This window comes from Xyrauchen texanus, chromosome 28 (assembly GCF_025860055.1).
Source record: "Xyrauchen texanus isolate HMW12.3.18 chromosome 28, RBS_HiC_50CHRs, whole genome shotgun sequence".
NCBI classification, from domain to species: Eukaryota; Metazoa; Chordata; class Actinopteri; order Cypriniformes; family Catostomidae; genus Xyrauchen; species Xyrauchen texanus.
Genome location: NC_068303.1, coordinates 6,330,634 through 6,343,393, shown reverse-complemented (window position 1 = coordinate 6,343,393; position 12,760 = coordinate 6,330,634). Strand labels below are relative to the sequence as shown.

Here is a 12,760-nt window from a genome sequence, read left to right as displayed (position 1 = left end):
TAACCACGCATCAAATAACTATGTTTCATTTAGAGTAGTGGTGCTTATTGATGTTTTAGGAGAGCTGTATGCCGGTATGAATGTCGTAGCACATCCTGGATTGTTAAACTCTCTGCAAAACGTTTCCCTGCATATTCAAAATCTGTGCGAGTCAGAGGGTGCTAAGGTGGGACGTCCATCTGCTCCCGATAAGTACTATTGAGCTCTCATCCAATGATGCACTGGAGCTCCGCAAAGACCGCCTCCCTCATTTCCATGTTGCACACAGAAAAGTAAAAATAAATACATGTATAAATTAATAAATATATATGGGAATATATAAATATGGAAATAATTATATGTGGGAATAAATAAATATAAAAAATAAATTAACACATAAATAAAAAAATATGCAAAATAAATGAATACATAATTAAAAGTAAAAAATAATAAAAATAAAGTTAAAAATAAATATAGAAAATAATAAAGGAATAAAGTCATACAATAATAATAGGAATAAATTTAATTAAAAATGAATTATATTTGTTTTATCAAGACATTTATACCTTTATTTTTTATTTTTTATTACATTTATTAATTTATTATTTATGCAGGTTTGGGCCTCCATAGTCAGTCAATATACTGTAGATTTTGCTATATTGTGTACTATATATCTTGATACGTAAATATCCACGTGCGCATAAATGGGCAGGGTTTCACGCGGGACTGATAGAATAGAAGGAACATGGACAGGGTTTTTCTGGCATTGAAAATTCCGGCAAATTCAATGACATTCATCTTGTGTTTGGTGCTTCTTAGGCACAAAATTTGCTCCTAATCTTCTGATGTGCATCTGTGTTTCACTTGAATGTCCTGCGCTCTATCTCTGCACATGAGTCCAGCAGGCTTCCTGATATTTGTGCTCCAGAGGAGCGCAGAGCAGAATAAATCACGATACTCAATCCGGCTTCTCTCGATATCGTGTCGCAGACCACAAAACGTTACCCATTTGAATTATACTGAGTTCTTTTACTTAAAAGCACTATTGAGGAAGTCATACTTTTGTTTGTCACATTACCTATGAACATATTCCACTACCAAATGTATTTCTTAAAATGTGTTCTTGTCCTTTCTTTCTTGAAATATTTAAAATTTCATTATTTAAAATTAATAAATCTTTCTCTGAACTTTCGTATCTTATGCAATTACATTCATACATTTTTAGTGTGGCTTCAGTGCCCATATACTTTTTGGGGCCACTAAATGTGATTAGACTACATGGTGTCTACCAACAGTGAGCTCACTACCATATAAATAAGAAATTAGTTAATTTTGCTACGTACAGATAAATCATTCTGTAAGTTATTCAACACTTTGAGTGGGAAGTGCCATAGTGTCCAATACATTTAATCCAACCTTTGATCTTTCCGGGGAAGCTGGTAGAAACTGAGGAATGAGAAAAAGAGGAAGCAATTTGATTAATGCAATTAATACCCCGCAAGAACATGAAACTGATCCCTTTTGTCACGGTCAGAGTATATGCACAATCTATAGCACTGAAACCCGGAAATGAAAGGGCCAAAAAAGGATGGACTTAGGGTCTCAATCCTAAAAGAACCTTCTCCTAATATAGTTCAATTACCAGCCCACGCACCCCCTTAAGGGAAAAGGTGTTAAATGGTTGGGTTGGATCAATTGCACACCTGAAGATTAGTTTGTTGGCAGGTCTGGCCAAGGACACCTACACAAGCCCGGCGCTGTAATCTGAGTTGACCAAAGACAAGAACAGGAAGAGAAAGGGATCATCTTGCTGCTCAGAGCTGCTGTAGTAGTATGTCACAAGAGACAATTCAGTAATTCAGACACCACCCATCTGCTTTGGTGGAGGTGGGCGCAAGAAACATTTGTCCCGTCTTCATCGCCCTGGTCTTCTTTCCTCCCACATGTTTAAATGCGATAGCTCAATCACACGCTGGACAAAAGGCCCCTATCTGTTGTAAAAAGCAACTCAAATCACTGACATGCCACCTGCGCTGCACCCTGAACCAGGCACAAAAGATTCTGGGAGGCATTCATGCCCACCGCAGCATGCAGCACACACATGCACACACACACACACACACACACACACACATCCACTTTCTCAAAGACCAAAATGAAATATGCATACAAGGCGAGGGAGAGCACACTCCTTTGCAGTGTGTTTGGTAATTGTCTTTGATGTCATAGTAACAGTGTTTGAAGTGTCATGAAGGATACTGGAAAAACATGGGGCAGGGACTTGAGCTATGCTCAGAATGGAGTACTAACTGAAAACGGTGCAGTATACAATGTATAAAAAACAACAACAACAAAAAACACTACAAAGTAAAATCAAAGTTGTGCAAAAGGGACAACCTGAAGTGAAAAGTTCATTGCACATTTTTCAACAATTTGCATTTAATTACAGATGAATAAAATAAAATAAAAAAAACTTGAAACTTAAAAGTGAAAACTCAAGAAATGTTCAATGATATGATACTCTTTTTGTCCAGATCTATTAAGCTTTTCAAAATACATTAAAATTGTAATATGCTCAAACAATGACTTGAATTAACCATGTTTTTCAGTTACTAAGTTCAAAGTCATTCTGATATTTTTTTCTGGGGCTTAAATAAAAAAAATGTCAGGTGGTTTAACCTTCTAGAGACAGTAAAAATAAAATCTCATTAACAGCTGAAATTCTTGAAAAATAAAAAATAAAAATGTTTTGGCATGAGTAGTACAGAATAATGTTTTATAATTATTTCATTAAAAAATAAGAAGCAGAACCATAAAAACAATTTAAGACCGTGAGGACCCCTTTAGACCCTCATGACTATGTCTAAAGTTGTATTTGAAAAAAATTATATTTGAAATGTTATGAATAAATTAATTTTAAAGAAATATTACAAGAAAGATAGGACAGGCACACATTTTAAGAACAACATTTGTTGTCAAAGTGGAACATGTTCATAGTCAGGGTCGGAGGGTTACTTTTAAAATGTATTCCACTACAGATTACAGATTACATGCTGTAAAATGTAATTTGTAACTATTTCGTCAGGGTCGGTTACATATGCTAAATACTTTGGATTACTTCTTCAGCACTGGTAGATTTTTTCACTTGTTTTGACTATAAAAACGCTGCCAGTACAGTAAGACAAAATACAAATGTAAAAAATGTATTCTCTGAAAAACCTAAATATCTTATACAGTGATAAAGATAAATCAAATTGATCTTGTTTTAAGGATTTGTAGATATTTTTACAGGAAAACAATACAAAATTATTATCAAGAATATGATTTTTGCCCTAATATCAAAGGTATCACTACTTCCCTGTCTGGATTTTATTTTTATCCATTAATGTGATTGGCTATGAGAGTCTCGTGACTCCCGTCAAATCAAATCACACAACTTGAACAGCAGCTGTAGATCTGGCACCAACTGTGAAGGATGTCTCAAGCACAGTTCAACACCTGAACATCACGGCAGCACCTAAAAGGGCTTTTCGCAGTGAAAAACGCCAATTGCATGACTGTGTCATGTCAGTTTAGCTTGCTCAAGCCAGATGTCGTCATTAATCCTGCCTCTAATTTGAAGAAAAATATCAAGGTAAATTTTATATTTCAGATTTTACTAGATTCTGTGTCTATAACATAGCTAGTAATTTAACTATCTATCACTGAGATTATTGGGTTGATGTGAGAGATTAATGCAATGTTATCAATAGGGCTTGGAGATAAAATTATCTAGATGTTGATCGAAAAAAGAGAGATGTCCTCGATCAAACTTTTGAGTAGTTTTCTATATTTGGCCTGTGTTCTACATCTAGAACAGGGGAGTTCATTACAACGATCGCGACAACAAGCGTATCACTGGTTGGTTGATCTAGATGAAATATTAAAGATTGACTTTTATTGATATAAAGGCTATTAATCAATCATCAGTAACAAGAAACGGGAAACCACTCACCACTCACTACTTTTGGCTGAATAACTTGAGTAGCGTTAAAAGTTTTAATGTGATAGAATAAATTAGTGACATTTTTAATAATAATATATATTTTAAATATTGTTCTTTTTTAATAATACTGACCCCTGATGAAGAGTGTGTTAATTGGTACAATAAATTACCAGATAATTCAGCAGAATATTCCACCAGTCACAAACTTCAGAAAATGATACATAATGCATGAAAATGAGAACACAACTATTCCTGTGCTTAACAGATACAAGAACTGAATAAATGTGAAATATTGTATCTCAAAAGGACGACAATGTGGCCCCCCATGTGCTTCTTCAAGAAATAATTCACACAAAAATGAAAAGTCTCATCATTTACTCACCCTCATGCCATCCCAGATGTGTATGACTTACTTTCTTCAGAACACAAATAAATATTTTTAGAAGAATATTTCAGATCTGTAGGGCCATTCAATGTAAGTGAAGGGGTGCCAAAATTGTGATGCTCCAAAAAGCAGCATAAAAGTAATACATACAACTCCAGTGGTTTAATCCATAACTTCAGAAATGATATGGCAGGTGTGGGTGAGAAAGAGATCAACATTTAAATACATTTTTGCATCTTCTCCCTACCCAGTAGGTGGCGATATGCATGAAGAATAAGAATCACAAGAAGAACAATGTGAAATTTAAAGTGCTGATTGACTGAGCAGGGAGGAGAAGTAATAGTAAAAAGGAATTAAATATTGATCTGTTTCTCACCACATCTATCATATCGCTTCTGAAGACATGGATTAAACCACTGGAGGTACATGGATTTGACTACTTTTATGCTGGTTATGTGATTTGTGGAGCTTCAATATTTTAGCATCGACCCACTTTCATTGTATGGACCAAAAGAGTGTTTGTGTTCTGCAGAAGAAAGAAAGTCATACACATCCAGGATGGCATGAGGGTGAGTAAATTATGAGAGAATTTTCATTTTTGCGTGATGTAGCCCTTGTACCAAACAACTTTTCCCATGCCTGCTCTACCTCCTCTATTGTGAAGGACATCACGTGCCAAGTGATCCTGCTTATTTAGCATTTTTTTGCATTCCTTGCATTGTTTGAACATGTTTATGCACAACAATAATGCCCTGTCAATAATTAATGGAAATTTAGACCCTACACATAAACTGATTTTAATGTAAATGATTTAAAATGGTGATCAGTGTATTGAAAATAACTTTTTCATATTTTCATTTCTGTTATTATGTGTGTCCCTTTTATTTTTTGGAATCAGATTCATGTAGTGTTTATCATAGATAAGTGATGTATTTTAAAAGTTGGTATACAGTGTTCATTATAATGGGACATAGGTTTGGCAACTCAGTAATAAATACTCATTACTCATGAGTACTTTTAAGTAGTAGTTTTTAGGACAGGTACTTTTACTCTACTCGCACTACATTTTTTGGGAAGTAACAGTACTTCTACTTGAGTACGATTTTTCAGTACTCTTTCCACCCATGAATAAACATACCATTTGTATATTAATTATGTGACAATGACCCGTTTTTCAAAAATGACGACTGTTGCAGTTGTGGCATCATGTCCACCCCAGTAAACAATTTTTCCCCAAATATTTTTTTTTTCATAAGTTAGTTTACATTTTTACAGGTTTTTGAAGAGTGTGGAAAATAGCCTGGATAACTAACGTCATAGGATGGAGCCATACATCACATAACGATCGGGGGAATTTCGTTGCTATGGAGAAAGCCGCTTACTGACCGAGCTACATGTATACTGGAGTAAGAATGAACATAGTGCATGTAAACGGGAACGCCACTTTCCAGCCTTAAGGCGTGGTCACATTTACCTTTGGATGGCGTAATTCCACAGGTAAGTAAGGGTGGGGGATGTTGCTCTCATGTGAAACCAGCAAAAAAATGAATTAACAAGAGGTCGCTTTTTAATGCTGCTCTTTATACTTTGTCAGAGTAAAGTTAAAAAGAAACTCACCGCTTAAAATATATCCTTGGCCATTGAGAATATTCAGTTTAGCTGTACTACCCTATTGGTCAATGTGGCAAATTCACCAAATACAAACTCCACATGAAATCCGCAAGAGGAAATTCTTTGCCACCGGAAGTTCATTGTGCGAAATTCGCGATAGTGTGGATTCTCATTGAGATGACTGGAATTTCACTGTTCAAAGGTATATGTGACAGTTAAGCACTTAAGCAGCTTTTTCGCAATAAACGGCTTTCTGGTGTCCATGTGAACAAGCTCAGTGCCAATTTCACTGTAGTTTTCTGTTAAACACAGTACAGAATTTGAGACGTGGTGGAAATGATACTGTGGCCGGAAATGTCATGACTAACTAATAAAACACAAGAGACAAAAATTACATAAATCTCTGTGAGTCATGCCTGTTGGACATTGTTAAATTTAAAACATTAGTTAGAGTGTGAAAAAAACGTTTAATGAGTGCTAAAAGTGTAAAAAGTTGAAAGTTAAATTTGCATTTAAATTTGTTGTTAGTTGTTATAATATCTTAAATAGATGGGAATTGGTTTCATGTTTTAGTCATTTAAAGTATATATGTTAATGATAATCATTTATATAATTGGGCAAAAAAACCACTCAGAGACAAATCAGTGAACACAAAATCTAAACTCAAATGAATACGTTCCAAGGACCAATTATTATCTAAAAATTTCCATTAAAATGACTTGGCTCGCCAGTTACAATTAAATTGCGGTAAATAAAAATGTCTTTGATTATATTTTTGGATGGTCCTCCCCTTCGCAGAAGCTGCAACTCAAAGTTTGAGATTTTCCCCTCACTTCAATTAACTATTGATTAGAGGGCTTCCCTGCTCTGACCCTGCTTTGGAAAAACGGTGTCTGACTTGCTTTTAAAATGTTTTTATTTTTTTTATTATTTTTAATTTTTTTTTAGAAATGATTGTCGGTGGAAGGATCTAAGCAGGCAATGCATGCAACAGAAGCTGACTTTTAATACTCGTCTGATGTTATTTCGCAAATTATTTGGGATTCTTAGAGTCTTTGGAATGCTTCTGGACTTTGAGTTTTTTAAGTAACCAAACAATCTTCCTTTCTTTCATCAGGTTTTAGTATTATGGGTTTTTGCTCTTTCTATCTGTCTCACATTCTCACTGAATGATAATTGCTACCATGGGATAATTGACAATACTGTAGCTCGGTTTTCATAATGAGCAACGAAATATGCCCTGGAGAAACCTATAGCGAGTCTGTCTTGTGCCACACATGTAGAAAATTACTCCACACCCATCTGCTATTAGGCAGAGTTACAGAGAATGTTTTCTACTTAATTAAATCCAAATCTCTCAGTAGTGCAGCCTGAATAAAATATAATGTGTCTGTTTGGTCTGTGTTTTTTTGGTGTTGGGAGTTATCTATCTGTTCAAAACTAGTATGTAGTTTAGAACTGTCTGTCAAGACAATCTCATTTTAAATTAAGATTTAGTTAAATGTGGAAAAACCTGCAATGCATTAATTCAAAATTGATCCAAATTCAGCTTCCTAGTCCACAGCACCATGTGCTTTTAAACAAACGCTCATGTTCTGTTGTTATTGACTTTAATTTATTTGTGTTTGCAGTGCATTCAGTTTGGACCTTCGATCTGCATTTACAACGGAGATACAACATCTGCATTTACAATGGAGCTCAAATTTTTGTGTTATCGTCAAAACTATTTGAGTAAAAACTTTAAATGAGAGTTTAAATGAATTTTATAGTAATTCCTATGTCCCCCTTTTGCTTTAATGAAAATAATTGACAATGTTTTGAGATCATCTTCTGTGGTTTTAAGCAAGGAAATCTAACCATTTTATACAAAATGTTTTAACATGGTCAATGCCACAAATTTGTTTAGATTTGATTAGTGACCTAGAAGTAGTGCAGAATCTTAATTATTTCAAATTCATTTAACATAGTAACATTTAATATTTAACAAAGAAGAAGAAAAATAAATCCCAGATTTTTAATGTGGGCTCAGACTTTTGGACACCACTGTGCGAGAGCTATAAAGCCAGCCCACCAAATATAAAACAGCTACTTTAATACAAAATGTAACTGTTGTGCAAAACACTTTAAGCATAGAATGTGCCAAAAAATGTGCAAAGAAAAGAATGAATTAAAAACAAGGACATACGGTGTCTCTCGAGTGAGTTTGGGGTCTCAGATTTTCACTGTCAAACTCAGAGAACATATCTATACTAACCACAATAAAGCCATATCCTACTTCAGCAGGCTCTAGGCTTTACTCCAGTCTCTTGTCATCCTGGTCTAGTCTTACCCCAGAGAGCAGACAGAGGGTTAGAGGTTAACATGCTAATAGAGGGTGCTGATTGCTGAGAGTGGCTCTCTGCTTTGCATAGCTGAGAGCCGCACGCGTGCTGCTGAGGGGGAAGGCCTCGCACAGCTGTGTTTGGAAAGCAGACATTCAGACTTGAAAACTGCTTTACAACATTTCTCTTGGAGGAATCGGCAAAACCCATAGATCAGTCGGAATGAATGGGCTCTCTTACTACTGTTTGACATGGAAAAGTCATATTTCTTTATGGACAGTGTGGATTTGTGCTTTGGGTTGTCTGTTAGGTTAATATATATATATATATATATATATATATATATATATATATATATATATATATATAGCTAGCATATATAATAATTGTGAGATTTGAAACCTTACTTTAAAGACATTTTTAGTTATATTTGGGACCCAAAAGAATTTAGTCACTCTAGCCAAACTTAAAATGAATTAATATTATTGCATTAGATAATAAAATATCAAACCAAGTGGCAATAATATCAAAGAAATATATGCACAAATACTTTTCAAGCAAAACATTTTTCACAAAGAGTTTGTTCATGAAAAAATAGATATAGCGTTCAAAATTGAGACAAAAGTATTGTGACACTTTCTGGTTGTCAAATGCAAGTAGAAAATGTCCACAATTAATTAGATTAATATTTTTTCTGCTACAATACCGGTGTAAAATTGAGGAGAATTGACATAATACATCTTTTAAAAATCACCTTGACACCATTTGGATAAAAGTCATTGCAAAATTGGCTCAAAAAAGTGAAATTAGTTCTGCGAAATGCACGAGCATCATTTGTTTGCAGATGAAACTGTTTGATATTTTGCTATTTAATAAAAAATACATTTGTGTAATTCTTTGTGTCACTTAAATGTCCAAAAGTGTTCAAATACTTTTTGAGGCCACTGTAAATAAAAATGAGTTGATTTTTGAAGCAGAAGTAGCTGTAATTTGTTCTGACCCAAATCGGGACACCACAGTGTCATTGCATGCTTCTAAAATTCAGTTCCTGCAAATACATTTTGCAATGAATATTTAGTACATTTCTCAACTTTTGCATCTCTATGAATTTCTTTAGTGTGACCTTTTGTGAGGACCGCTAGCCCCCACAAATGGGCTTTCAGCATGTATACTCGCACTTACCCAAGAGACCATGTGAAACATTCCCTAATTTGCCTTTATATTGGATTTTATACCCTTGCCTTTTGATGCAAATCTAAAATTATGTGAAGTTTGCTGAATATTGAAAAATTACATTGGTTGGAGATCTCTCTCAAGTACCCAAGCTTTGCTACAATGCTTCATACACCCAGTTAATCTTTACAATGGTTGGCCTCTTGGAGAATGTTTGTAAACATCAACACACAATTGCTGTTTCTCAGAATGAACATTCTTATTATAAAGTCTACCACATGGCATGCTCCAAAACAAGGTCAACAAGCACTTACCCCAGAAGAAGTTCTGCTGACATGAGGTCACAGAACTGAAGAGGCTGTTAGATGCCATGTTGGTCGCCAGCTTTGGTCACTTGGCATAAAAATGTTGGTCCTCTGCGGTTGTCGTTGACCCTTGATGAGTTTTAAGTTAGGAGAATGCACGGTGCCAGGGTAAGATGTACGAAAAAACATCCACAAGAATATTGCTTTGGTATCAGCTATGTTCTTAACCACAAGTAATGACCAGTTCTGGTTTAGGAAAAAAATGTCACCTTTTTGGATATGATGGAGCCAAGCACGCTGCACTAGACAGTGTGGTTGAAGCGTACTTACTGGTCCTCAAATCTGAAGTTGAGCATCGACAATTAACCATTGACGCACTGCCGGTAGCCCCATACAAAAAAAAAGTCCCGAGCCGAACTTCTGCGGTTCTGTGGTTGCTCGGGCTGAGCAAAGCCTTCACACAAACCCAAAAAGGCACGAGCCTTTAAAAATCTCTATTTTCCTTCTCTCACAACACTGCCACTGGAGAAGCAGGGTCACATGCTTGTGACATCACTGAAGCTGCAAAGTTGTGTGGGCCAACTAGCTTCTGTGGCTTTTCTGTTCTTTTTTTCCCCTTCCTCTGCTGCCTTCCTCTGTTTTCCTTCTTTCTGGAGACGCGTGGTTCGCCGGCTCTTCCTGGCAATTCAGGAGAGGCTGCTGGGACGAAAGGGGTGTGTGTGAACCGTGTGATGCTGCTACTCAGCCCTTTGTGAGTCATAAGGCTTTGGATGGGGGCATGAATACTCAGCAGCCTCCGTTTCCCTTGGCATATGGGTGGCTTCTTCCCTTTCTGCCTCCTTTCTAACTCTCCATCCTTCTGTGTCTCTCTTTTTCGCACTCTTTCTCTCACCACGAGCTTGCTGTGTGGCATGCCACAGCCTGTCTTTGCCGTTATGCCAAAGACCGACCCTGAGGTGATGTGAGGATAGCTGGTTTTGATGTGGAGGTGTGCATCTTGAATGTACAGCCTCTACGATGGTTACAAGGGGGGCTGTACACATTTCCATGACTGATGTCTTGTCTTTTTTCTGTTTTTGCAGTCCTACACAACATGTACTATGGCACCAAAAGGTTTGTTTTTGAGTAAACCTTCCCTTTAACCCTAAGAGACCCAACATAGCAGAATTGCAAAGCTTGCTTTAAGCATTTAAATAATAAATAACATTAATTATATATAGTTAAAAACTAGACATTAAAATTTCGGGACACTTAATTATTTTGATCATGCCAGCATCTATATCATCAATATCAACAGTCATTATTAGTTTTACATTTTGTTTCAAATTTTTTAACCATTCATGAATGTACCTTTACTGCTTGTAATAAATAATTTTTCATATACTTTTGTGTGTTTAATTTTATTTCTGCTATTGCAGTTCCCTCCTCACGCTTGTTTGGGGAATGTGCGAGGACCTAGGGACAAGCAGAAGGGCAGGACTTTGAACTGGTATACAGTTCACTCAAAGGCGAATCTCAAGAATGGCCTGTAAGAAGGGACTATCTGAACAGTAAAGTATGCACCTTTCCGGCCGATCGACACAAACCAGTCCAGAGGACGGACACAAGACCAAATCTGTCTTTGAGTAACCATCTTAAATGGAGACTTCAGGAGTGTCTGGTTCAAGCGTCTCAATTCTAGAATGGGCTGCTGCTCACCGTCCTTTTTGTCAACCAGAAAATAGAGGCTGTTGAAGCCTTTCTGCGTGTCGCACGCTGGCACTGTCTCTATTACGTCTTTGGCGAGGAGACTTTGTAACTCTGAGCGCAAGACTGACGTGAACGCAAGAACGCAGTTGAAGCGAGGGGCCCACCTCGCAAACTGAAGCACGTAGCTATGTTTAGCCATGTGCAGTACACAGCTAGAGAAGACTACGTCACTTGACACATAACGGGCCAGAGGACACCGAGGCTTGTCTGCCTAAACACTGCCCACCCTTGTGGAGCGGTCGTGAGTTCACATGAAGAATTGGAAATTAACCTCGAGCATTAGCTCTGGTCCCCGTTTCATAGTACTCAAGCCAACAGGAAAGCTTGCCTTTTCCAGAAGGAGGTTTTCTGCAAGGACGGAGAGCACAATTTTATACTAAGGCTACAGCCACTGGGGTCTAACAGTAATTAACATTAACTAATTTTCTTGGGAGCTGAAGTTGTGGGGGCACTGAGCTTTGCAGGGCAGAGCGTGGAAAAGTGTGAGTGAGTTGGTTGCGCCACGGGGTCACCTCGCCTCGGCAAGATGTTCTTTGTTCACTTGCGATTGCCTCTTAGCTGCTTGAAACTGCTCGTTGAAGGCACTCTAACCGTCAATGAAAAGACATTGCTGCAACAGGCATCGAACGACAAAGCTTTGTCCTTATCACGTATAACTATATATAGACCTATAGATTTGCTGATGGCTTGGGAAGTGATCTTAGTAGCCCAGAGCACCAGATCAGCAACCTGGCTACTGGCCAGGGTCTAACCCATTCTTATCCATGTCCTAGAAAAAGTCAGCCTGGTAGGCCTGCAAGACAGACATGGTGTGCAGGGCCGAACCAGCCTGACCTGCCTTGCCTAGGCCTTGTCTACGAGCGAGGACGTCAGCTGACATGGCATTGATAGATGTGCTGGCCTAGCTTTCCATCTCAGTACAGAGGAGTGGAGTGTTCTCGGAACCTGGTCCTTTGCATTGCAAGTGCAACAATCTTCAGTTGAGCTACCATACAATTTGATCACACTCAAACAAGCTTGTAAATGTAGTTGGTTATGTAATGCAAAAGTTACAATACATCATGTTACAAGTCATGCACTGTAGTAAAAGTCTTTAGAAACCATTAGATATCATTCTGTGAGGAACAGGGCAAAAAAGTGTTGATGACCTGATATTCTGTCGTTTTAATGTGATTTGTGTGAAAGAGAAAAGTCATTGCTGTTGCAGCTCCTCTAGTGTTAAATTCATCAGAAAAGCGCTGCAATACATACG

General features: G+C 37.2%; 1 protein-coding gene and 1 long non-coding RNA gene across 2 annotated transcripts in view; one reads left to right on the top strand and one right to left on the bottom strand.

Moving 5' to 3' along the window:
* LOC127622315 (runt-related transcription factor 2-like) overlaps positions 1-10,290 on the bottom strand; it is an 81,100-nt gene extending 70,810 nt beyond the window's left edge. Inside the window, exon 1 of the mRNA XM_052096385.1 lies at positions 9,769-10,290. Coding sequence (XP_051952345.1) covers positions 9,769-9,826 — 58 coding nt within the window. The 5' untranslated portion in view covers positions 9,827-10,290. The remainder of the gene's footprint in view (positions 1-9,768) is intronic.
* A 135-nt stretch (positions 10,291-10,425) lies between these two features.
* LOC127621680 (uncharacterized) lies at positions 10,426-11,329 on the top strand. The gene is made up of 3 exons (XR_007967888.1): positions 10,426-10,510; positions 10,842-10,872; positions 11,178-11,329. It is a non-coding gene; the product is annotated as an uncharacterized LOC127621680 (long non-coding RNA).
* Positions 11,330-12,760: the final 1,431 nt, after the last annotated feature.